The sequence below is a fragment of the Micromys minutus genome (assembly GCF_963924665.1).
Source record: "Micromys minutus genome assembly, chromosome: 19".
NCBI classification, from domain to species: Eukaryota; Metazoa; Chordata; class Mammalia; order Rodentia; family Muridae; genus Micromys; species Micromys minutus.
Genome location: NC_137954.1, coordinates 36224298 through 36250465, shown reverse-complemented (window position 1 = coordinate 36250465; position 26168 = coordinate 36224298). Strand labels below are relative to the sequence as shown.

The 26168-nt window shown below is 44.7% G+C and overlaps 2 protein-coding genes across 3 annotated transcripts in view; both read right to left on the bottom strand.

Moving 5' to 3' along the window:
• DGKD (diacylglycerol kinase delta) overlaps nt 1-17223 on the bottom strand; it is a gene marked incomplete at its 5' end in the record, with an annotated part of 90122 nt that extends 72899 nt beyond the window's left edge. For both annotated transcript variants that reach the window (XM_080932704.1, XM_080932703.1), the window contains one exon: nt 17068-17223. In XM_080932704.1, coding sequence (XP_080788830.1) covers nt 17068-17223 — 156 coding nt within the window. The remainder of the gene's footprint in view (nt 1-17067) is intronic.
• A 7648-nt stretch (nt 17224-24871) lies between these two features.
• The window catches only part of SAG (S-antigen visual arrestin), a gene marked incomplete at both ends in the record, with an annotated part of 33833 nt that continues 32536 nt past the window's right edge, over nt 24872-26168 (bottom strand). The window contains one exon of the mRNA XM_080932973.1: nt 24872-24980. Within this exon, the coding sequence (XP_080789099.1) occupies nt 24872-24980 (109 nt within the window). The remainder of the gene's footprint in view (nt 24981-26168) is intronic.

Genomic DNA, 26168 nt, shown 5'->3' with positions numbered 1-26168 from the left:
CCAGTTGTACATGGATGAGGCCAAAGGCATTGTCTAAGGGGTCTTCACACAAATCCTGGATCCCTAGAAAATACCTGTGACATATCTGTCCAAGAGTCTTGACCTGGTAGCAGGCAGATGGCTGAGTATACTGGTTTTAAAAAAAACAAAAACAAAAACAAAAAAAAAAACCTGACAAATTAACTTTAAGGCACTAACTGTTCCTGACAACCACACACTTTGTTGAGGACCTCTTGAGGACCTAAGAAATGAATGTCTAATGACCAGGTAACTCACTACCAAGCACCGCTTCTCAATCAACCCTACATTTGGTTGAGACATCAATCCTCAACCCTACCAGTCACCTGCTAAATGATGACCCTGCTGATCCCCTAAATGACTATCTTGAAGTGAGTGACATGATCTGTCTTTCAGACCTGATCTAACTGATGACCTGTTGGTGACACCACACAGAGTATGGTTTACAGATACGAGCAGCTTTGTCCAAGACAGGATCAAATATAAATATAACTCTAGCAGGGGAACTCTCAGCTCAGCGAGCTGAACTTTTAGCTTTGACCCAAGTACTCCACTGGAGGAAAGACCAGGCTATCTGTTGGCTATTCCCTGCCTGGGCAGAGACTTACTTTGTAAGCTCCACACGTGGAGACCTACAGCTTCCAGGCTCCACCCCTAGACTACTCTGACAGCACCACCTGACCCTTTGAGACTCCAGAGTAGCCAGCCAGTGTTGTCTCAAGATCACGGCACATGATCCTTCCAATCCCAAGCCACCTCCTCCAGAAACTATAAATTCTGCATTCTGCCCAGTTCTTTACTGCTTCTCACTAGCAGAGGCAGCCACCCTCCTGGGTTTTCCTCTCCCAATAAATCTCTTGTGTGAGATCTGTTGTATGGTGTTGACTTTATGGTGTTCTTTGGCTCCTGATTGCAGGATACCTTTCCCTTCAGAGTGTTAACACTTGCATTGGGAAAACCTTCTCCTGCCAAAGCAGACATTGGAAAGCCTTCCCCTCAGAGCTGTAATTCTCATACTATCACCATAGATAATAGTAGGGAACATGCTTTCACAATGGCCTATGTAAGAAAAGAGGACCTGTGACCCTTGGCAAAAAAAAGAAATCAAAAATAGAAATCTTAGCTCTATTGGAAGCTATCTACTTACCCAAGAAGGTAGCTGTTGTTCACTGCAAAAGACACTAAAGTGGAGATTTCCCAAAAGCCAAAGAAAAAGAGTGGCTGACTTGGCCACCCAAGAAGTAGCTCTAAAACCAGTGGGGCCTCTCCAAGTCTTAATAGCCATGTCAAAGCACCTAGAATATACCCCATGTTAAACTGTCTGAGCAAAACAAGAGCTGACCACACAGGGTAACATGGATGGTGAATGCGACTAAACATCAGACCCATTCTTCTCATGAGTCTGGAAAGACAACTAGCTATGTATCTCCACCAAACTACCTACCAAGCTGCTGTGAAAACTGCTGAACTCAGACCCAGGTACTATGTCCCAAATTTGGAAAGTCTGATTAAAACATCACTTTTTAGATGCGCCTCCTGTAGCTCAGATAAGCCCAAAAGTGGGAAGGAATACCCTGTGATCTGGGATCAAGGAAATGAGCCTATGAAAATTGGACATTGGACTTTACTGAAACAGGCCTTCTATTTTACACTATAAATATTTGCTAGTGTTTGTAGACAGAACATCAATAGTTACTAAGAAGAAGCTTCTTTAGAAAATAATTCCAAAGTTTGGACTGCCTCTACCTTCTGGTCTAAAATAGACAAGCTTTCATGGCCAAAGTGTCTTAAAATCTGAAAAAGGTATTAAATATTAATTGGAAATTACACTGTGTATGAGCTCAGATCAGGTAGAAAGGATGACTACAACTCTTAAGGAGACTCTGACTAAATTGATCCTGAAAACTGGAGGGGAAGGGGGTGTCAACCTCCTCTCCTTAGCTCTGCTCAGGGCCTGATGTACTCCTTACAGGGAGAGACTTATTCCTTTTGAAATTATGTTTGGAAGACCACAGCACTCCCAAATTCCAAAATACTCCCCAGAGAGAAATGTCTAAATCATTGCCTTTTCAAGCTCTTGCAGGATTTGTAGGAAGCTCACCAAGCCATTGATCAAACTGTGAAGGGAATTCTTCTTGGTGGTTTGAATATGCTTAGCCCCAGGAAGTGGCACTATTAGAAGTGGCCTTGTTGGAGGAAATATGTCACTATGGGGATGGGCTTTGAGACCTTCCTCCTAGACCTGAGGACAGTCTGCTCCTGGCTTCCCTTGAACAAAGATAGAACTCTCAACTCCTCCTGTCTGGATGCTACTGTGCTTCCTGCCATGATGAAAATGGACTGAAATTCTGAACCTGTTAAGGCAGCCCCAGTTAAATGTTGTCCTTTATAAGAGTTGACTTGGTCATGGTTTCTCTTCACAGCAATGGAAACCCTAAAAGACCTGCTATCTCCTATCTCCAAATCCCATCCCCAGTCCTCGCCAGGAGAGTTGATTTGAAGAAAGAGGATCCCTGCCTAGACCTTAGGACTGAAAAGAACCATACCCAGTTATCCTTACTACTCCAACTGTTGTCAAAGTAGCTGGTATCATCCCTAAAAAAAGCCACTGAGGACAGATGGACCGTCACTTGGACCTAGGACCCCTTAAATGTAATACTGGCAAGAGTTTACTATCCCCAGGGATGCAAGCCCTATCTTTCAGGTAGACTTCTGCTCTCTTATGTCCCCTCCAGGGGTGGAACAATATGGGTCTGTGGACCAGTAACTCAATTTGTAGAAAAGACTGACTGGCAAAAAAAAAAAAAAAAAAAAAAAAACTTTCAGTAACCACAATTTTATGCATGCCCTGCCAACAGTGAGTCGTACCTCATCATGTCCTCAAATTATCTGGTTTGCCTGTACTAACAGTTTCATTAAATGTGCCTCCTCCAACTCACTGCAGCCACACCCCCACTCTATATATGCAGGTCTATGTTATCTCCCAGGTATATGCCTATAATGCAAAAGAAGACAGAGTTCATATTGGCCTTGATTCAATGTTAACAATGGTCAAACATGCTCAAATTCTGGTCCAGATTCTAGTGGGGGCAGAAATGGCCAGTGTAACTGCAATAGACACCTCAGCCTTGAATGCTAGTAACCAAATCTTTAGGGAACTCAGTTCCCAGATGGACTCAGACTTAAGCCATTGGGGGAATTCTATCTCCAGGCTGGAACACCAAGTTGACTCCCTCATGGGGGTAGTCCTACAGAACTAAAGGAGGTTTGATCCCTTATTATAAAACAGGGAGGACTTTGCATGGCCTTAGATGAAATTTTCTATTTCTATGCCAATCAATCAAACATAATTAGGGAAAACCTTGCATGGTCAGAGAAATACTCAAAGGAAGGAAAAAAGGAGACATGAATCAGATAATCTGTATCAGTCTGTTTACCTGGTCCCCATGACTGACCTTACTGTCAGCATTAGCTAGACCATTGATTCTTATTCTGATCAGCCTAATGACGAGATCCTTTATCTCAACTGCATGGCCATCTACATCATAAGAATAAACTAAGTTAAGCTATTGGTCCTTAGGACAAGTTGATGATTGGATTCATCACTATAGAACTAGTGGGGAATGTGACAGGGCAAAACAGTACAGAGGTTCCTGAGCCCTGAGGAAAATTATCCAGCTCTACTCTAGGAACCTAAGGTCAAGATACCCCAGCTAACAGCTTATTTTAGCTTCTGTTAAATCACCTGCTTGTACAAACCTCCCCCTGTAGGTGCTAAGTAAGTGAGATAGCAGGATGTGGTTTTGCCTTTAAAAACCCCTTACTCTAAACACTCAACACAACCTTGGGTCCCAAATATCTAAGTGTAAATTTAGACAGCCCAAATGAAGACTTTCAATTGGCTGTAAACTATATCTGAGTGGTACCTCTGCTGAGTTCCCTGTTACACTTGGATTCAGTGTGCTTTAAAACTATCAGGTCTTGTTGTGTTTTAGAATGTTCCAAAGAGGATGAATACAGGTCTCACTCCATCTCCCACATGGGGAATCTAACACCCTCTATAGACACACACACTACCAGGCTCAACTCATCACCCAGACATTCAATGAAAGACAGCACCCTTGTTCTCTAGGATAAAATAACACATGTCCCTATGAGAAAAGTTTACATAAACTAACAATACTTCAAATTCTCTCTCTCTCTCTCTCTCTCTCTCTCTCTCTCTCTCTCTCACACACACACACACACACACACACACACACAAACAGGAGCCCCATATCATTTTCCATCCAAATGCTGTTTTTCACACAACTAAAATATACTCTATATTGACTTTGCCTTGCTGTTCCTCAAAAGCACAAAGCACTGTCCCATTCCAGAATTCCTCAGTCACCTGCACAGCAGACTGCACGAGGCTACCTAGTATCCTCACAACCTTCACCTGGTTGTGGAGGTGAAATCAGTACACACACAAACGCACACACAGGGGAGGGGGCCCACACAGGCCAGGACTTAATACCAATCAGCTCTATCTTTGATTCACTGATAATCATCTGAGAAGGTCGATGAATTGTTTTTTAAGATTTATTTTCGTTTTATGTATGCTTGCATATGCACTTGGGTTTATGCACATGCCTGTACATGATAGAAGTGTCAGACCTCCTGGAGTTACAGGCAGTTGTGAGGTACATGATATGTGTCCTGGGGACAATATATAACCCTCAACCATTTCTACAGCCCTTGACATCTTTTTGTTGTTAGTTTTTTGTTTGTCTGAGACAGAGTCTCACTGCATAGACCAAGCTGGCCCAGAACCAACAGAGATCTGCCTGTCTCTGTCTCCCAAGAACTAGAACTAAGGTGTGTGCTGCCATACCCAGCTTAATATGAAGCTATTTGCAACTTTGGTTGATTTGGTCTGGTTTGATGCTAGAGATAGAGTGTACAGCTTCACATAGCCGAGTATGTGCATACTTCCCAGCCTTGACAACCTTGAGTTCTATTTGTCCACTCAAAGCAGAAGCCGAAGCCAAGGGTAGAGAGTGTGAGGTCAGACAGGTCTTCGTAAGAGCTAAAAAGCAGAGTAGGAGGGAAGGAAGGATGGAGAGAGGGAGGGACCCTCTTCAATTTTCCCATAAATACAAAGCACCATTCATCAGGCAATCAGAGCAGAGTTCAAACTGGAGGCAGTCAATTCCTCCTAATCATACCACAACCACCCTCCATCTGGGATTCGACAGGAGAGGACCAGCCAGCCAGTGGAGGTGTGATAGGAAACTGCTATACCCACAACTCAAGGACACAGGCTAAGGCTGAAGACTGCAGGTTACGTCAAGAGCAGAGACATAACCATGAAAAGTCCATGGACAAAGTGGTAAGAAGTCATCCAGCATGCAGACAGTAAGAAATGGAGGAAACAATACAAGGAGATACAGCAGGAGATCAACAAGGAGCTTGAGAGAATGCTGCCAGACTCTTTCAGGAGGCAAACTCAATGCAGTACAGAAAAGGTAAGAAAAGACCACAAGCCTTAAGTGCCAGGACCATTAGGCACTCCTGTCCTGGGCACAGGAGGGACTATGTACAATGTTACACACTGGCACACGACCTCCAGGAATGCACCTGTGCCTCATTTGCCACAAATTTGAACTCTGGGGATCTCTCAAGATGACAGATGGTAATACAGCTGGCAGACGTGCTAAGATCACAGTTGAGATGAATGGCCTGACTTAGAAAAAAAAGATAATAACAAGAGCATCAAAATCAACAAATGCCAACCTGGTCTACACAGCAAGTTCTGGAAGGTCAGGGCTATATAATAGAAAACACCTGTATTTAAAAAAGAAAATTAGCTGTCAGGTCAGAAACATGGCTTAGTAGTTAAACTGAACTCATGGTGGAAGGAGAGCACCAGCTACCAAAAGTCAGCTTCTAACTCACACACAAGCATGTGTACACATACACATAAAATAATAAGTAAAATTTCTAAATAAAAAACAGCTAGGTATGGTGTTGCATACCTTTGATCTCAGTGCTCATTAGACAGTGACAGGCAGATCTCTTGTGAGTTCAAAGCCAGCCAGGTCTATGTAGTGAGTTCTGGGCTAGCCAGAGCTATACAATGAGACCCAGTCTCAAAATCAAAAATTAGTAAAATTGTAAAACAAAAACCATGACTGGCCAGATGTCACATGCCTATACTCCTAACATTTAGGAGACTAACGCATAAGGACCTCAAGTTTGAGGCCAGCCTGGACTGCATACATGATGAGGTTCTGCTGAAAGAGGGGTTAGGAAAGGCAACAACAACACAAATGTAGAGTAAGTGACAGGACAGAGGACTCCCCAATTTATACACTCAGACACACTTAAAGGCTAGAAACTGGTAAATGTAAAGGCTGGGAAATGACATTTGTACAATGCCTAGGAAGCACCATTTAGAGAACTTTTAAAAGGTTCCACATCTCCATGAAAACATCTAGTGATGACATCTCAGAGAGACTAGATAATAGACATAGCTTCAGCTGGGCTACAAGACACAATTCAGAGCTTCCCATAATCAGAGGTTCCCCAAATGCCAGCTTGAATATTAAGGAGTCTCTGAGACCTCTAACTTCCAGGTTACAGGAAACAAAGGATAAAAGGACAATGTGAAAAGACCCATAAGGAAGTAATCAGACAGAGATCGTACAAGACAGTTGCCCTTACCCCTTCAGCATTTACTCAAGAGGGAGTCGGGGAGTAGGCAGGCATAAAACGGCACTTGGGTTCAATCAGGGAAATGTAAAAACTACTTGTATAACTGAAGTTAGTATGTTACAATGTTTCAGTGCAAAAACCTGATGTGTTAGAGGGAAAGCTATGGTGTGTTTCAAGAAGTCTGCTGGGGTGTTTAGGGGTGGCCCATAGACCAAGTGAACACCTCTCCTCCTCTCCCCATCTTTCTTCCCTGCCCCTCCTCCTGGCTCTGAGTAGTTTAATCTACTGTCACACTTGTCTCTAGGCTGGGATAAACCACCCCTATAGCTGTCACATGGTGATTTGGGGCTGGGTGGAGAGGAGGGAATTTAATCCAAGATAGTACACAGGGTTAGAGGTGATCAGAGCAAAATCCCCAAGCTGGTCCGTATTCACTCATGGCATCTGCCTCAGAAAAGGTCCACATGCCTCCTTAGAGTCATCAAGCTCCTCTTCCCCAACTCCCGTACCAAGGCAGCAGAGTTCTCTTATCTATTTTCCCTCTCCCTCTCAAACCCAGCTAACTCCATCCACCCTGTCACAGGCTGCCATCATCCCTACCCTGGGGATTGGCAGCATCCTCTCAAGCAACCATGACACAACTGAAACCACTTTGTTAATCTGGATCCTATTATCAGACTTCTTACCTCTTACTGTGGGTTCCAATACAGCTCTCCAGCCTCCTTACCCCAGTGCCTGCAACCACTTTCAGCTGACTCCTCAGCTCCTTCCTGCCACAGCACTTCTGCATACTCTTTATCAGCCTCCTCCCCTCTCTATTCCCCTTCCCTGGCCTCCTCCTCCTTTACACAAGCTGTTCCATTTTCTTTGAATTTGATGTGTTGCTCCTCAAATTCCATAGATTTCCAGCATGTCTTCTTTTCTAGTGCCCACGGTGATTCATGGGAATTCCCCTCTAGATGTGACTCCAGGTACATGCTATCGATGTTGTGCTTGCTTGCTTGGCTGGTTGTTAGTTGGCTGGGGCTCTGTTTTTAGAGTACGGTTTTCGATTTATAGCCCCATCTGTCCTCAAATTCACACTCCTGTCTCAGCCTCCTGAGTGTTGGAATTACAGCTACACATACACACACACACACACACACACACACACACACACAGAGAGAGAGAGAGAGAGAGAGAGAGAGAGAGAGAGAGAGAGAGAGAGAGAGACAGAGAGACAGAGAGACAGAGAGCGAGCGAGCTATTATTCAACTCAAAAAGTATTTCTAGCTTTCTTGGACCCATAAATTGCTTAGAAGTTGACTCTTACATCTCCAGATACACCCTCAGGATTTCTTTGTATTAATACCTGTCTTATTTAATTCCACTGCTATCAGAAAACATACTCTGTTGCATTCTGTGAACATTGCTGAAACTTCCCTTGTAGCCAGCACATGAGGAATTTTGACAAGTTTGTCTATACATTTGAGAACTAAGTTCTGTGATTATTAGGTATAATAGTCTATCCATGTGCCATGTTGTTTAATTCTGCTACACTCATACACTCTTTTCCTGGTCTGCTTTGTCCTAACATCACCTGAGACACATACATTAAATTACTCCACTATGAAGCTGTGTGCAGTGATACACACCTGCAATCCCAGCACTCAGGGGGCTGTGGCAATTGGACTGCTGCAAATTTGAGACCAACAAGAGCTACATAACAAGACACTTCCTCAAGAAGTAAATCCTTCTATGATTTAGAGGAAGAGGGGGGTATTGTTATTAATGTTAATTTCAAACAAGGTCTCAAGTATTCTAGGCTAGCCTCAAACTCATCATGCAGCAGAGAGTGACAGTGAACTTCTGACCCTCCCACCTCTGCCTCCCCTGGGAATATGATGGGTAGTATGCCAACAGATTGTGGATATTTGAGATTCCTATTATATCTGTGTTAATTTTTATTTTATAAAGCTTTAAGTTGTATTATTAGGTATTTACAAGTTTCTATACAAGTTTTTAGTTATTGAAACTTTTTATTAACCCATTTATCAGTATAATAACTTTATATAAGTTTGACTTTGGCCTACTTTATTGGATATTAAAGCTAATACATCCTTTTTTTTTCTGTTAGTCTTTATTTTCTCCATTCCTTTATTTTCAATCACTTTACATCTGTGTTTTAAATGTGTCATTTTAAATAAATAGCTTATTACATACTCTCTCTTAGCTGGAACTAAAATCCACTTACAGTTATGTGGTGCTGGACTCAGACCCAGGGCTTCCTGTATGGTAGTCACTCTGCTTCTGTGCTGTGCCCTCCTGCTCACATCCAACACAGCTGATGGACACCTAGGACTTTAGACTCCTGACTTATGTTTGTTTTTGCCCCACCTGTTCAGTATCCCTTTATCTCTTTTCTTGCCTTCTTTCCTAGAGTTTATTATATCACTTCCCAGTCCTTGGCTTACACACAGCATTACACAATAAATAGCTATTTTAGAGCTACTATACAGATTAGGACTCATAGCAATAGCTAGTTTAACAATCTAACTTTTTTTTTAAAGTTTTACAGTTTACCTGACTTTCATGACATTATTGTGTTTAATTCTATATGTTTTTAAAACCCAAAGTCAGAGTTAATACCCACAGCCAAGAACCACCTAGTCTTTTCGACACAAACACCATGCATACTACTCTTTATCCCTTCCAATAATTCTAACCTTTCACTTGATCATTTTCCTTTAGATAAAGCAAACAAACAAACAATCCTTGAATGTTTTCTTCTTCAAAAACACTGTTTACTTGGGTGCATATAGTACTTGGGGCTAGCTCATTGCTAGGGGATAGTTTTGCTTCATAAAGAATTCTTGGATTCAGCTTCTTCCAGTACTTAAATTTCAACTGACTTCTGGGTCCTGCAGTTTCTGTAAAGAGTACTGCTATTACCCTGACACTTACTCACTGGAGAGGTTTCTCTCTAATGCAATTTCTGATCACTACAGCTTTCACCACTGTATATGGAGTGCCCTGTATGTGTGCCTTTCATGTGGACAGTGCCTACTATTGGCTACAGGATAGTCTCAACAGTTACCTTTTCGAGTCCTGTTTCTCCTCAAGTCTGTCTCCTTTCATGACAGTCAAACACAAGTAATGTTTATCTTTTTTAATTATATTTATATTATATTTATATATTTATTTTTATTATACTTACATATTTATTTGGAAGGAGAAGCTTGTGCTGTGATGTGCATATGGAAGTTAAAGGACAACTTTCTGGAATTGGTTCTCTTGTTTCAAAATGTAGAGGTTGGGGACTGAATTCAGGTCATTGGGCTTGGTAGCAATCTCCTTTTCCCTCTTAGCTATCTCACCAGCCCCAGATATTTCCATTCTTCATGTCCTTAGGCTTCCTTGTGGCATTTCCTTTGTACTACAGTTTTACGTATGTCTACTCTTCCATTGATTGCTTAGTTTTGCTTAATACAATCTAAAGTCTTAGAATCTGCATTTAGGAGCTGGAGAGATGGCTCAGCAGTTAAGAGCACTGGCTGCTCTTCCAGAGGTCCTGAGTTCAATTACCAGCAACCACATGTTGCCTCACAATCACATCCGTAATGGGATTCGATGCCCTCTTCTGGTATGTCTGAAGACAGCTACAGTGTACTCATATAAATAAAAACAAATAAATATTTTTTTAAAATCTGCATTTGGTTTTTGTGTATAATTTCAGGTTGTCTGCCAAAATCCCCATGGTATTTTAACTACTTAAACATAACAAATATAACTGTTTTAAAGACAATATCCATCTGCCTTCATAACTGGTTATCTGTTGTTTTAGATTTAAATTTTAGTCTGATTAAGTGGGTGCACTCACATCTGTATAGGTTTGTGCACATGAGTGCAGGTGCCCACAATCCCTGGAGCTGGACTTACAAACAGATGGAGCTGCCCAACATGAGTACTAGAAACTGAGCCTTCTCCAAGAACAGAATATGTTTTGTTTTAGATTATTTATGTATATAAGTACACTGTAGCTGTCGTCAAACACACCAGAAGGGGGCATCAGATCCCATTACAGATGGTAGAGGGCCATCATGTGTTTGCTACGATTTGAACTCAGGACCTCTAGAAGAACAGTCAGTGCTCTTAACCACTGAGCCAACTCTCCAGCCCCAGAATGTGTTCTTAACTGCTGAGCTATCTCTGTAGCCTATGACTGTTGGTTTCATCTCAGGAGCCTTGCCTCCCTGTGTGTAACCTTTATCCTGTGTGTTTAAAAATTGACTTGTACACATCCTGGAGGTGCTTCTTTGAAGAACCTCAGACCTGGCACTTAAGCATGGCTTTGACTTCGTGGAACTATGATGGTTTCAAACAGGTCTTCCATGGTGTTATTTTTGCTTCACAACATTCCTTACAAGTGGCTTTTGAGGGTCCTAACCTAAATGAAAGAGTCCACCCAGGACTCCTGTTTTTTGGCCAGGCCTGACACTTCTGCCGTCCAGAGGCACTCCACAACAAAGGTCAGTCCCCCAGCCCCTTCAGTGTCAGTCTTACCATACCCTATGATAACATTCTGGACCTCTGGAACAAAGCCTCATAGCTTACAAGGCTAAAAACATGGGAAATCTATTGTCACAGTGCAGGAGGCCAGTAGAGCTGAAATGCAGGGGTCAGTAGAGCTACCCCTCTTCTGCTGGTTCCACTAGCAATTCCAAGCATGATCCTCCAGCTCCCTAGGCACTGTGGAGTTTATGGCTGTGACAGTATCCATCTGTTTTATTTTTTTTCCCAATTATGTAGTTGTTTAAGGGGGTGCATGTGCGGAAGTCAGAGGACAATCCCGTAGAATTAGTTTTTTGCTTAATCCTTAGGTGGGTTCTAGAGATCAAACAGGTGGCCAGGCTTACACAGCAAGTGCTTTATTTGCTGAGCCATCTTGCTGGCCTCAGTACCCAGCTGTTTATACATTACTTTTTCCTCTGAGTCTTTGGGTCCAAAGTTCCTCTTATAAAGATACAAGACATCAGAGTTCACCCTGAATTCAAGATCCTAAGCTAACTGCAAAGATTTTATAAGGTCATGGCTAAGGTTTGGGCCAAGTAAGATGTAAGGAAGACACTATGCCCACTACAGAGCCCAGTACTAATTCCAAAGGCAAATGCAACCCCAATGTCACATTTACATTCAAGGGCCATGGTCCTCTCCAGAGCCTAACCAGTATCTCACATCAGATACTGCCGCTTAGCAAAGCACTCACCAATGGCTCATTAATTAGTCTCTCAGCTCCCCTCTGATCTCTCTTCCCACACTTTTCCTCAAGCAGTCCTTGGCAGCTCTCCTGTGTTTAGATGAGTCTCACCCTGATGTCTTGTCAAAGCACCCTGGCCTCATTAATATCACCTCTTCCTGTTAACCTCATGGCTGTCCTACCAGCTTCTGTCTGAACTCCTGCCTAACTTCTCTGAAAGTTAACTACTGTTCAAGAAAGCACCAAGTGCCTGGCACAACACTTAACATGTCAAGACCTGGAGTCCTTGCTAAGACCAACCAGAACAGCTTGGGAAGGCAGCTATTATTTTCTGGATTTGAACCTTGATGAGGATTCCATTGATGGGAGGCAGTTTCTCCACCTAAGGATTACTGGTCTAGAAGGGAGAGGACCCCATGTGTGTGACATTATAACACAGTAAATTCTGTGGAAGATTTGAACATTTATAGGGGCTGGAAGTGCAGCTCAATGGTATAGCACTTGCCTAGCTCACATGAGAATCTGGCTTCATCTCTTAGCACAGGAAAAAGAAAAAGGAGAAGAAAAAAAAAAAGAAAAAACTCATACCACTTCACACGTACTAGATCAGCTATAATTAAAAAAGATGATAAATATGAGTGAGGATACAGAGACCTAGAGCCTCCTCACACACTGTGGCTGGGAATATAAACTGGTGTGACCATTCATGAAACAGCCCAGCAGTTCCTCAAAACACTGTTTCCATAAAGCTCCAGAACTCTACTCCTAGGTATATTCCTAAGAGAAATGAAGACATGTCTATGCAAACATGTACACAAATATTCACAGGAGTATTATCTGAAAGGACAAAAAGAAGTAGTAACCCCAATCTACATTAACTGACAGAAGTATAAAACAAAGCCTATTTCTACTGCAGAATACTAAGTAATAAAAAGGGATGTGGTATTGACACACAATATAACTTGGAGGAATCCTGAAAATATACTGAATGTAAGAACAATGATACAGTATATATGTGAGTACTTCAATAAAACTCATTTTACATGCTAATAACTTTAAAACTTAAATGCTTAATGAAAGAAATAACACAAAAGACAGCAAGCATACTAAATGACTCTAGTTCTAAAAACTAATCAGCATGGGCAAGCATAGAGACAGAAATTACATGAGTAGTTGCCTAGGGTTGAGGGAACTGAGAGGAACCAGTGATGAAAAAGTTCTAAAATTAGTTGTAGTGACGCTTGCCCAACTGTGAACATGCCAAAAGCCACCCAATTGTTCAGTCTTTTTTTTCTAAGACCAGACTGTTATATAGCCCAGGCTATTCCATACTCTCCTGCCTCAGCCTCCAGACCAACTGGGATTATAAATGCTACTATGCCCAGGCGAACCATTGCTTACATGAGAAAATCAAATGACACATGAATTATAGTCCCTTTTTTTTTTTTTTCTTTATTTTTTTCTTTTATTGTTTGAGACAGGGCCTTGTACCCCAGGCTAGTTTCCAAAGGTGACCCCTAAACTCCTGATTCTTCTGATTCTCCTGCTCCTATCTCCAGCTGGTGTTACAGGCATAGCCCATCACACAGACTTCATCCATGCTAGGGGAGCACGCTACACACTGTGCTACTTTCCCAGCCAGAGTTGTGTTTCATAAACCTGAGCTTTTCAAGTCTTTTAAAACTTGAAGGCTTGGGATGTAGCTCAGCTGGTAGACAATGTATCTAGCATTGAGGCCCTGAATTCAATTTTCAATGCAAAAACTAGGAGTGGTGGGGTATGTAGCATAGACTCAGGAAGTAGGACAAAGTATCAGAAGTTCAAGGTCATCCTCTGCTACATAGAAAGTTCAAGACTTGCCTGGACTACATGGAACCATCTCTCTTCAAACAGTAAAATAAAAAATAAAACTTGATCCCTTTACTTACTGTCTGTTAATTTTCACTTCACAAAGGGGAAAAAATGTCTTACATTTGAAATAAAAAATATAAACATTTCTTCAGGATGTGGTAGCTCATGACTTTAATCCCAACACTTTGGAGGTAGACAGGCAGGTATCTGAGTTTGAGGCCAGTCTAGTTTATAAAATGAGTTCCAGGACAGTCGGGGCTATACAGAGAAACCCTGTCTCAAAAAAGAAAACTGAAAAAGAAAAAAAGAAATGCAAATATTTCTATACTAAAATCCAAAAGTTAACTTTTTACAAACTTACAACAAAATTCTATCTTAAATAATAGCTTCAATGAGTTACACAGCACTTTACTCAAATTTCAAAATACACTCCAGAGTATTGATGCACTTACTGCTCAGTGCATTAGCTGTTTCTTTCTACCCTAAATATGTCACTATTGTGTACTGTGGTCAGAAAACACAAATGAAGCCATGTGTTTGCTAGGGGCAGTTTCAACTTCGAAGAATTCAAACAAGGGGGGGAGGGGGACGCCAATCAAACATGTCATAAGTGGCCAACCAAATCTACTACATACATCTAATTTTCAAGGGAGGCTTAGAGGAAATCTTTCAGAAGTCCTTGTGAACAGAAGATGTACATGGAGCTTGGTAAGGTTTCTTTCTCTACAAGATTACCATAAGGTCTTGCTTCTCTAAGCATGCTTCCTAGAGAGCAGCATCAACTTTGGAGCCTGTTAAAAATATACTAAGGCCCCACCCAGTCCTCCTCAACCAGCATCAGGGACTTAATAAGATCCCCAGGGGATGTGTCTGCACACTAAAATCTGAGGACCACTAGCAATTCCCTCCTAAATTAAGATGGCTAAAGGTTACAACAGATTGATGTTTTTGAAAACTTTCCATACATACAGCTCTGATGCTGGGTGAGTGGGTCCTCTGATCCATCTTCCACTCTGCTGTGTTGGAAACTGCAGAGGAAGTAACCCTTACAGGTAGGGTGCCCGGGGAGAAAAGAATTAGTATATATGAAGCAGTAGTTCTGCCCTCCCATAGCTCTGCCAGATGGGACTCCTGGATTCCAGCTTGTGGAGGAGCCCACTGCCCCTGGAGTCTGATGTGGTCTTCTCCCTTTGACCTTTGTCCCTCCACTCAGTGGTGGCAGCTTCCTGTGCATTGCCTCATCTCTGAATTGCCTCACTGCCTGCAGCTTCCTCTCTGTTCTTCAGCACCTGTGTCACAGTGCCCCTGCACTATGCTCCTCTGGCCAAACAGTAAGAGTTGGTTCTGATCACACCATTTGAAATTTTGCATTACATACCACACACATATTAACAGAAAAAAAATTGTGAATGACCTCTCTTCTACAAAAGGGAATTACTGCACACAGTAAACTTATTTCCCACATCTTAACAAGCTCTAGCAACCCAGAAGAAAAATCAGCCTTAAGCTATCTGTACAGCAGATGTGAATGTATTCAGAAACAAGTCCTCGGGTGTATTTTTAACACCACAACCATCACTGCCCCCCCCCCAACCAGAACAGCTGGTATAGCAGCTATTGTTCTCATCCCGAGGAAGGGCAAGGAGATACCTCCTGACCAATAAAATTCTGGACTCAATGCAATCTCTGAGGAGTCCACCCTCTCCACGGTGATCTTGGCCTTCACTCAGCACTCCCTTCAGTCACAGGATCTGATCTAACTCACACCACCACCTATCTGAAGGACCATGCACTAGGAAAGGGCATTCCCATTAGCACCTAGGCTCCTTAAACATGTTCCTGGGGCACATCTGCTCATCACTCCCATGTTTAGCATGACTTCTGGTAGTGCTCTCATGCAGGCTGGTCCTTCACATCTAGCCCTGACTGACCTTTCCTGCCTCTTCCATTCAACCTGAAGCACTTACCATTCCCCGGTGTGGCTAAACGTTCAGACACAATGTTCAAATCTTTCACAGCATTTACTATAACATAACATGTACAGGAGTCCTTTCCCTACTTGAACTTCATCCCTTAGATGAAGAAACTGCCTCCCATCGGTGAGAGCCTCACCTGGGAAAGTCACTTAAGTGCACCATTTCGACTTCCAACCCATAAGAGAGCAAAGGGGGATCCTGAAGACTCACTAGGTTATCACAAACTCTAAATAAAACCCAAATGAAGTATGCAAAGCTAGCCCAAGAGAAACTGAAGAATCGTTACATACAATTGCTCTACTATTCCTGGGATTGTTACTGTTATAGCTAGAAAAACACAGGTGTTAGGTCCCATATGCTGAATGACTTGAATACCGCACAACAAATGTAACAAACATGTCAGCACCTAAATGACACCCCAACCCACAACCCCAGGCAAGTAACAGAGGCTGACAGAAGACAAAGCAAGAAATGGTTCTTCCAGTAAAGGGTAATTAACTGGCCTCGGAGGAAAAGCGCACTGCAGCAGGATGAGCAAGCCCGTGCCAGCCGGAACTGCCAGGGCTGCCCCACGGTGGCAACCTGTCTCCACCACCTGCCTGAGAAAGCCCTTCCAACAAGGAGGGCTCACCCCAGCAAGAAACCATACGCAGTGTTCAAGAGGAACCAGAAAGGGAAAGCAAAGGGTGCAACTTTATTCTTAGGGAAAGACAACAAAAAGGCATGTGTTTCTCTGCACTGCATCCTGAGCGACTAGAGTTCTCCACGGAGAGAGTTCTGTGCCCAGCGGGTGAGGAGTCCCGGCTTTAACAAGGAGGAATTGTGGAAGAGGGAGGGAGGGAGAAGCGACCACTACACGAGCATCCCTACCCTTTCAGGACTCAGGGGTGAGGACCCCGCAGCGGGGTGGGTACTGGAGGGTAAGCCTACCACAGGTGAGTGCGGGAAGCAGCACCCGGTGCTCGGACGTACAGACCCCCCAGGCCTCGGGGAGCACGCGCCTGCGGCCCCCGCAGCGTTCCCCGCAGCGGCCCCAGCAGCACGCCGGGCCTCAGTCTCCTCAGCGGCGGAGCCCACCTGTGCCCAGTCCCCGCAGGCACGTCCCTGTGGCTCCGGCTCCGCGGCCCGGTCCCCGCGGCCCGTTAAGCCGCGGCGCGCTCGGCCCCGTAGCAGTGGCCGCGGGACCTCGGGCCCGGCAGGGCCTGGGCGGCCGCTCGCACACGGTCACGGGCCTCGACAGGGACCTCGGCGTGAGGGGCGCGCGCCCGGCCGACGCCGCGGGCTCACCTTCTGCCGGATCTGGCCCGACGTGGACACCTTACGGATAAGCTTCTGCGGGGAGCCCGGCTCAGCCTCGGGTTCGCTGTCGGACGACTCCTCAGGCGGCGGCGGCGGAGGTGACTGAGGCGGACCCGGCGGAGGGGCGCCCGCCGCCGCCGCCATGCTGCCCGGCCAGCGCGCGCGCCGCGGGGGGGCGGGACGGGGCGGGGATGGGATGGGCCGAGTGCCTGGGGCGGAGCCTGAGTGGGGCGGGGCCTAGGAGCCGGCCGCCCCGCCCCACCGCGCCCCCCGTAGGCAGTGGGCGCAGACGCAGGCTTGCTAGGCTCTTGCAGGGTTGTTTCTGCCTGACCCATCTCTTCTGATGTCTTCTGTCGTTTTCTTCATGGAACACAGTTTCTGGTTTTTGTCTCTGAGTACGCTTTTTTTTTTCCACTCACACTCGAGTAAGTGACCTCTAGGAGGCCGCTGGACTATGTTGGTGAAACAGTTTGCATAGTGGATGCCTGCATGCAATACACGGAGGGAGAAAAGACAGAACTTCTGCTAAGGCCACTGTTAAGGAGAGATGGAGAAAGTAAGCCGGACTTGCTCCTAACCGGGGCACTGTATTGTAGGCAGAGGCCAGATCTGTGCAAAGGTCCAGAGGCAAAAATTAATTAATTAATTGATTGATTGATTGATTAAGTAATTAAAGGTAACTGGGATTTAGAGGAAGGAAAATGGGAATAGGACAGGAACCGGAGAGCTGTGGGATCAAATGAAGCTTTGAGGACAAAATTAGGGATTAGTTTTTTCTGCTGAGGCCTGAGGGCAGCAAGAAACCCTGTTGGGGGGTAGGAAGGTAGCTGAGTCTGGTTGGGTCACAAAGCAGGGACATATGAAGTATTAAGGCAAGTAGCCACTCTGAATTACTGGGCAGGGCTGAGAAATAGAGAAGGGAACTGAAGACAGAGGGAACAGAATGAACTCTACTCTGAGGCAAAGGAGGACTCTGCAGTTAGAAAAGGAGTGGCTTCCATTTGGGGCTGGGTTTGTTGTTGTTTTGTTTTGTTTTTGTTTTCTGGCATATTGAGATGAAAAGGACTTGGTGCCAACCAGGACGATGTGCTACCCTCCTACTGTGCCCTGCTGTAAGGTGCAAGTCAGCAGAGGACTGCCTAGCTCTCCCTCACCCTTCCAGAGGCTGCAGCTACAGACCAGGGGCTTCTGTCTTGCCCACCAGTCAGCAAGCTTTGGGCCTCCGTACACTGGGCAACTCTTTCTAGAGGCAATACAAGTCAGATACCACCAAGAATCACGAGAGGTTCCACATCCGGCACAAAGATGAGGCCAAGACACTGGCCTCCTGGCCAGCACAGAGGACGACCAGGCCGAATGTTGTGGAAAAGATCTGAGACCTCTGGATGAACCAGGACACTCCACCTTGTGCCGTAGCCACTGGCTACATACAAGTACTTATACTTAAATTCCTATTAGCTAGCACTAGTCTTAAGACAAGCCTAGGCTAAAGAATGACTTTTAATTAAAAACAAAACAAAACAAGAACCAGGCTGGGCAGTGGTGGCTCCTGCCTTTAATCCCAGCACTCAGGAGATTCGTGGCCAGCCTGGTCACAGAGTCAGTTCCAGCACAGCCAGGACTACACAGAGGAGACCCTGTCTCAAAGAAAACAACAACAACGAATTCAGTTCCTCGGTGACATTAGTCATGTTTGCAGCACTTTGATGGCTTGACAGCCACCATAGTGTATATACTTCTAGCACAGGCAAGTTGCACAGCACCCGATAGTGACCATTGCCCATAGAGAGCTTCTGTGCATGCAGGGTGAAACACAGCCCTCAGCCACACCCCCATAGCACCAGCAGGAAACAGAGCCCCTGACATGGAAGTCTTAGGTATCACTCCCCTAAGTATGCCAGGGAGGCCGGATGTGAACTCAGACCAACTGATTGCCTCTGTCTGGGTACTGCAGGGTTGGCCTCCCAGGAAGCCAAGGCCTGAAGGATATTCATGGGCAGAAAGGCAGAGAGTATGTGGCTGAAGGAAGTTTCCCATAAGTGAGTACTGAAGGCTTGACTTCAAGGCCCTCTGAATGGGACTGTATTTGTAGAGCAGGTCTTTAAAGGGTAGTTGTGGGATTAGCGCGATGGCTAGGAAAGGTGCTCACTGGACAATGACTTGAGCTTAATCCCTACAACTCATATGGTGGAAATAAAAACAAACAAAAAAACTACCACAAGTTGTCCTCTGACCTGCACACATTTATATGACACACACCCATTCACACAGTCTAAATGAATGTTTCAATTGTAAAATGTATTTTTTAAAGGACAGTATATTTTTAAAAAAAAGGAAAAAATAAATAAAAACCAAAGCCAGTTCTGATGGGATGTGAGCGGGAGAGCTGGTCCAGCTCCTCACAGGCTGCAGCACTTGGGAGAGTAGCTCCCACACCTTGTCTGGGCAGCACAGTGGAGCTGGCTCTGGAGGTCTAAGTGCAGTGAGCAGACCGGAGGGTATAGGAGCAGGTCTATGTGGCCTAGCTGGAGCAGTGCTGGAGAGCTCACTCCAGTGCAGATAACGGAGAGCCCATGCCAGGCTGATCAGCTCAGCTACCACCCAAGCCCAGATCCAGGGCCCTGAATTCCTACCCAAAAATCTATCATCTGCAAATGGTTGACATGTGAAAACGCCAGTCCTGCTATTTCAAAGCTGCATGACACGGGACAACAGGATAACCAGGAGGAGTCCTGATGAGGATCCAATATTGATGGTATCACAGAAGCCAAAGATCCTGAGCCAGACCCATAAATGACTCATTGCAATGAGCATTTGCAAGTGAACAAGTGTGCACAGAGGGACATACTCTGGGATGCACTGTGACATACTAACAGCTTTTCACAATGAGATGTTTTCTATGCTTTGATTTGGTTATTGTTTGTTTGTACTTGTTTTATTTGGGGGAAAGAGGGATTGGTGGTTGCAAGGGCAAAGGGCAATATAAGGGGATAGGGACCAGGAGATGAGTGGAACTGGGGTGCATAATGTGAAACTCTCAAAGAAATAAAAAGTTAAAAATAAATTAAAAGGAAACTATATGAAAAGAAAAAATGAATAAAACAAAGGGAACTATGTTAAGATGAGGTCTTTAATGCCAAGCAGGAAGTTGGGGCAGGAGGATCACAAGTTTGAGGTCATCCTGGACTATTAGCTAGACCCTATCCCATCTGAAAGAAGGAAGACAAAGAGGGGGAGTGGAAGGAAACAAAGCACCTCAAGTGCCTGGGTTGAGAATTATATCCTGGATTAGAAATGGATTAGAGGCAGGGAAAGCATTAGAAAGAGCTTGTAACCACTCTAGGCAATGCTGACCGGGCTAGATCCAAGGTGATAATTTTAAAGATAGGGATGACACACTGGAGAGAAAGCAGAGGAGGAAGATGACCAACTGCTCATAGAGCAAAAGGGAATCGAGAATCTGGATGCCCTGTGAGGGACCTTCTGGATAGCAGTGTCTTCAGCAAACACACCAAGATATGATGAAGAAGTCAATAGGTTTGGTTTGAGGTGCCAAGTGTGTTTACTATACCTGCTAGAATCTCCAGGTACATCTGAGCTCTGGGGGTTTATGGTTTTTGAAAACTAAAGCCATGGCTAAGATCTTAACAATGCAATGGCAGTTAGCAGGGAGAAATCATGGACAGATGGGAGGATGGATAAGTAGCTGCAATTAGGAAAAGGCCCTGGAGAATTTCACAGCCATGACTGTATGTCACATGGAACAGGAAAGGGCCATTGAGTAAGGAAATCCGAACAGAGTATGTGTTTAGCTTAATAGTCATGTATCAATGCCACTTCATTTGGTGCAACCACTGTCCTGATGAAAGATTAATAATAGGGGAAACAGTGTGGGTTCTTCAGTACTCAGTTTTCTGTAAATCTGAAACTATATGGGACAAAATGTGCTTAGGAGAAGGGTATTTGGCTTGAAAAGAAGTACATTTGGCTCTAAAGACAGACCTAACTTAGACATGATTTTTTTTTTTTTTTTGAAACGCGCAGAAGCCCTTTTGTTCCCTGGTAAACGCACAGTGTGGTTCCCTTGGAGATCTCAGGAAGGGCTGAGCCATCAACTCCCCCAAGCCCGGTCTGGCTAGGAAGAACACATTCCCTCCGGTGCCTCTTTCCCTGAGTGAGTCACACAGTGAATCATGTCTAATGAGGTGCTGCTGCGCCCTGAGTTTACCCCACCTGGAAGGCACACCAAGGTGGCAGTAATAACACACCTCACATCCAACCTCATCTGTCTCAGCGACATGCAAGGAAGAGGCCTGATCTTGTCAGAAAGAACCGCCTGGCATGAATGAATGCTTCCACTTGAAAGCTTGGGATGACCCTCATTCTCCATGAAGCAGGACAGTTTCTCACTGAGTGTGACAGAGAGATTCCCTGGGCTCCAGGACGTTTGTAACAACCAAAAGAATGCACACACACATACACACACTTCCAGATGTGCATGACTTTTTCCACCCCTGCATGCCTCATCCCACCCTGCAAACTGTTAACTATGAACTATGAAATGAATGGGAAAGTGGGCAATAAAACATGTCAAAAAAAAAGCAGGAAAACCAACAGCTCTGAAAGGAGTCTGTATGTGAAAAAAAAAAAAAATTGAAAGAGAAGAGGGAGGACTGGGGAGACCCAAACCAGAGAAGGGACTATACCACGGTAAGCACTTGTCAGCATATTGAACTTCTGTAGCTTTGTAAAGGGGACCACTTCGTAAACCCCATGAGGGCTCTATCATATCTTACAGCTACATGTGAATGGCAATTGTGTCAGTGACATTTTCAAAGAACTAAAGGGCAGCCATTGTTCAATCATAAACACTGCTATCCTCTCTGACCGGCTAAACTCCCCTATCTAATCTCTCTGAACTACAGTTTCTCACCAAGTAAATGGGTGGTAGTGCAAGCTGTTGGAGCAACTGGAGTCATGTGTGACATGCCTGGCATAAGGCAGGCTTTTAATAAATGGCAGGAATCCATGCTTTTCCAGCCCTGTGGTTGCTGGATGCAGGGCTTTGACCTAGGCTCTTCCACTGGGCTGGTGCAATAGCTCAGTTAGCACGGGCCAAGCCTGACAATGGTGAATTTGATCCCCAGGACTCCAGAGAAAAGGGATTCCTGAATGTTGTCCTGACTCCCGTACACATATGGCAAGTGTATATCCATACATACACACATAAATGTGATTTAAAAAAAAAAAAAAAACTATCTTAGGGCTGAACAGATGATGATACAATAGGTAAAGGCACTTGCCACCAACTTCTTCCAACTTTGTCCCAAATGCTCCTTTGTTTGTGCAACACGTTCAATTCCTTGTACCAGTTTTTGGTTTTGTTTTGTTGGGTTCTGTTGCTTTTTTACCTTGCACCTATCCCCAAAACTCAGCCACACATTCAACCTGCTCTTAGACTTCCTGTCTTCTGAGGTTTCTGCATGCCAGCAAAGAAACAGATGTGCAGGCTGAGCAGAGCCAGTAACACACACAGACACAGAGCAGAGTCAGTGACACACACAGACACAGAGCAGAGCCAGTAACACACACATACATTCAGCAGAGCCAGTCTCTCTGTCTCTGTCTGTCTGTCTCTGTCTGTCTGTCTGTCTGTCTGTCTGTCTGTCTCTCTCTCTCTCTCTCTCTCTCTCTCTCTCTCTCTCTCTCTCTCTCTCTCTCACACACACACACACACACACACACACACACACATACACACACAGCAGTCTTGCTGAGACAGCTGGCTGCTTATTTCCTGCCCCCACTCCCTCTGCAGCTGCAGTATATAAACAAACCAGCACCTGGAAGCCTGTTTTGGATGTTTTAGCACAGAAATAACTTGGAGGGCAAGGGCCATTCTGACCTCTAGTCTCCAGGGTTCAGGCTTTGGCCCTTCCCTCCTGGCTCTCTTCACCCACACTGCTCCAAAGGTCAGGCCTATTAATGTCCACTCTGACTTAGGATGTCCTGGGGTCAAGCAATGCAGGAACCAACAGGATGGTTTCTCACCAGGAGCTACTAGGCAGAGTCCCAGCCTCCTAGGCTGGCAGGGAGCTCCACCCACCAGGAGCTAACCAGTGCAGCTTGCCTGGTCAAAAGGCAGGGAAACAAGATCATGAGGAAATACGGTGTGGGTTACCCCAAAAGCATGCCATCCCTTTGCCTGGGCACCATGACAACACCCTATACCCTACCCCCAGCTGGTGGAGGGAGAAAGATAGACTGTGTCTGCCCCCACCGATCCACAATTTTCTACCTATATTACTGTTTTCATAGCTTCAGAAATGAGTTCTCATCTCTCCCAGTACTAGGGAACGCCAAAGTCAGCACACAGGTCCAAGCCTTGCTTTGTCTGTGTGGGACCCAGGCATAGCTCCCAGCTATGCCTCCACATCAAAATCCCAAGCATCGTGGCACACACCAGCCTGAAAGTTCACTATCAACTTGCGTGGCTTTTAGAATCACCTAGGAAACACCTCCAGGTGTGTCTACAAAGACATTTCTAAGGAGGTTTAACCCAGGGGAGGGGATTCACCCTGAAACAAACAGGAGAAAGCAAGCTGAGCACCAGCATCCATTTCTCTCTGACCACAGACGCAGCTTCTTGGTGCTTCTCCAAAGCACAATGGACTCTATTACCTCAAACCATATGCTAAAATAAAACCTTGTTTAAGCTACTTTTGTTAAGTATTTGGTCTCACATCAGTTAGGAAAGTAATTAGTTACACACACATGCACCCTGCCGTTAATTAGTGAGTAGGCTGAACTATACAGAAGTCTCCACCATTCTTCCTATCCATTCCCTGAACATGGACGTTCCCCCACACCCCAATGTACACAGGCCCCTTTCATGGGTGCCAAGAGAACTGTTTGGTACAATATAGGATGTTGGACACCATGGCCAGGAATGGCCTTTGATTGACAGGGCCTGAAAGAGCCCCTGTTGTGCTTCCTTGCCCCTTCTCTGTTCACAAGGCTTCTCCACTCTGTAATCACAGGATGATCATGAAGTCCATCTGTCTTGATAAACCTGTCGCCAGGCCCGGCCACTGCTGGCCATGAGATGTTGGTGCATAAAGCCAATGCTGGGCTAGTCAGATTCCCTTTTCCCACATGTGCTATTCAGAACCCAGACAGCAGTGGCTAGGTACAGAATTGCTTGCTGGGTACCAGCCCAAGCTTCTGAGCTGAGTTCCCAGGATCTTCATAGCTTCTACTGAACATGGCAGCCCAGGTTCCTCAGTTTAGTTCGGTTTCCTGGACACCTCAGGGACTGATCCCCTTTTCTGTTCTGCCCACCTTTATTTACCATATCTTCTTTGTTGCTTGTGTCAAGTAGAAAAAAACCTGACCAGCAGCTGAAAGCTTGAAGAAGGATTGGACCCCAAAGTCGAGTCACGAGGGGATTTTTGTCTATACTTGTTTTCTGCTCTATTAACTCAGGAGCCTCTGAAAGGGCCCTGGAGTTAGGATTGGTCAGGAACTAAACTTATTCACCACTCTGTGTGTCCAGAGAAGCAAGGCTGAAAAGCTGTGACCCCACTCCCAACCCCAACCCCACACCCAGAGACCCTAAAGGCAACAGCCCAGTGCCCCAGCCATACAGCCTGACACGTGATCGGAGGACCCACAGACTTTATTTCTGGGAGAAATGCCCGAGCTTTCATAGCTAGCATAACTCTGAAAGGTTACCAGAGGCTTCCCTCAAGGCCCCTGGAACTACAAGCAGTTTCTAGGATCTAGGCTGTCTTCACTCATCCTGGCCCGCATCCTCATCTTTCTTCCCTTCCGTGTTCTCCCCGGTGTCTTTCAGATTTTGACGAGCAAACTCTTCGAAAACCAAATTCTCATCCTGAACACTAGAAGAAAACAGACATGTTAGTCAGTGTCTCCTCTCAGAAGCTGAGGATAAAATCCTGAATGAAGCAAGACCACTGATCTTTCAGTAGTAAAGGAACCAATCCAGGATGAATGTGCTCCTTCCCCAGGATGGAACAGGGTTCATGTCATTCCCTGGATGGAAAGGGGGCCATGCCTTTTTCTTCAGGGATTTTTAGGGGTTTTGTTTCCTTTTAGTTTTTTATTTTTTGTTTTCCTGACAGAGTCTCATTCGATAGCCCAGGCTGGTTTTAAACTTGCAGCGATTCTCCCATGTGCCTGGATTAAAGGTAACCCGTCACCTCCTAGCTAGGACTCTACTTAAAAGCTCTTTAACAAATAAATGCAAGAGAAAAAGTGACAGAACCCACAGAACAAAAGACACATCCAACAAAGCTATGTGTGCACACATCTTAAGTTCTTATGAGCAAAAGACATAAGGACTTTGCACAGACATTCAGACAGGAGTTTGTGTAGGAAAGGGAGAGTCACAAAACACAGAAAACCCCAGAGAAGCTTCCAGATGACTTACCTTTCTTTTGCTGTAAGCCCAGAAGAGGACAGAGAACAGAGAGGGGAAGATCAATTAATTTTTTAATATTTATTTATTTACTTATTTTATGTGAGTACACTGTAGCTATCTTCAGACACACCAGAAGAAAACATCAGATCCCATTACAGATGGTTGTGAGCCACCATCTGGTTGCTGGGAACTGAAAGAGCAGCCAGTGCTCTTAACCACCAAGCCATTTCTCCAGCTCTAATTAATTTTTCACATGAGGGTTTTTTTTTGATCCTATGTTAACCTCAAACTTATTATATAGCTGAGAATGACCTTTGAACTTTGGCACTCTCACAAACCCCCTCACCCCCTTTTTGTATACATTTTGGGACAAGTTTGAACTCACAATGTTTCTGCTCAGCTCCCCAGTAGCCAAAATAACAAGCTTGTGCTACCATGACTCTATCTCAAAATAACAAAAGAAGGCATGGGAGATAATTGGTGGAGCACTTGCCTGGACATTCTAGGCCTTACATTCAATCCTCATTACAATGAAATTTTAAGAAAAAACTAAAACTTCTCCTGGCAAAGAATATCCTAGAATTGTATTCTGTTGAATAGAGGAACCTTGAGCCTAAAGCGGTAGACCATAAGAATGGCAACCCAC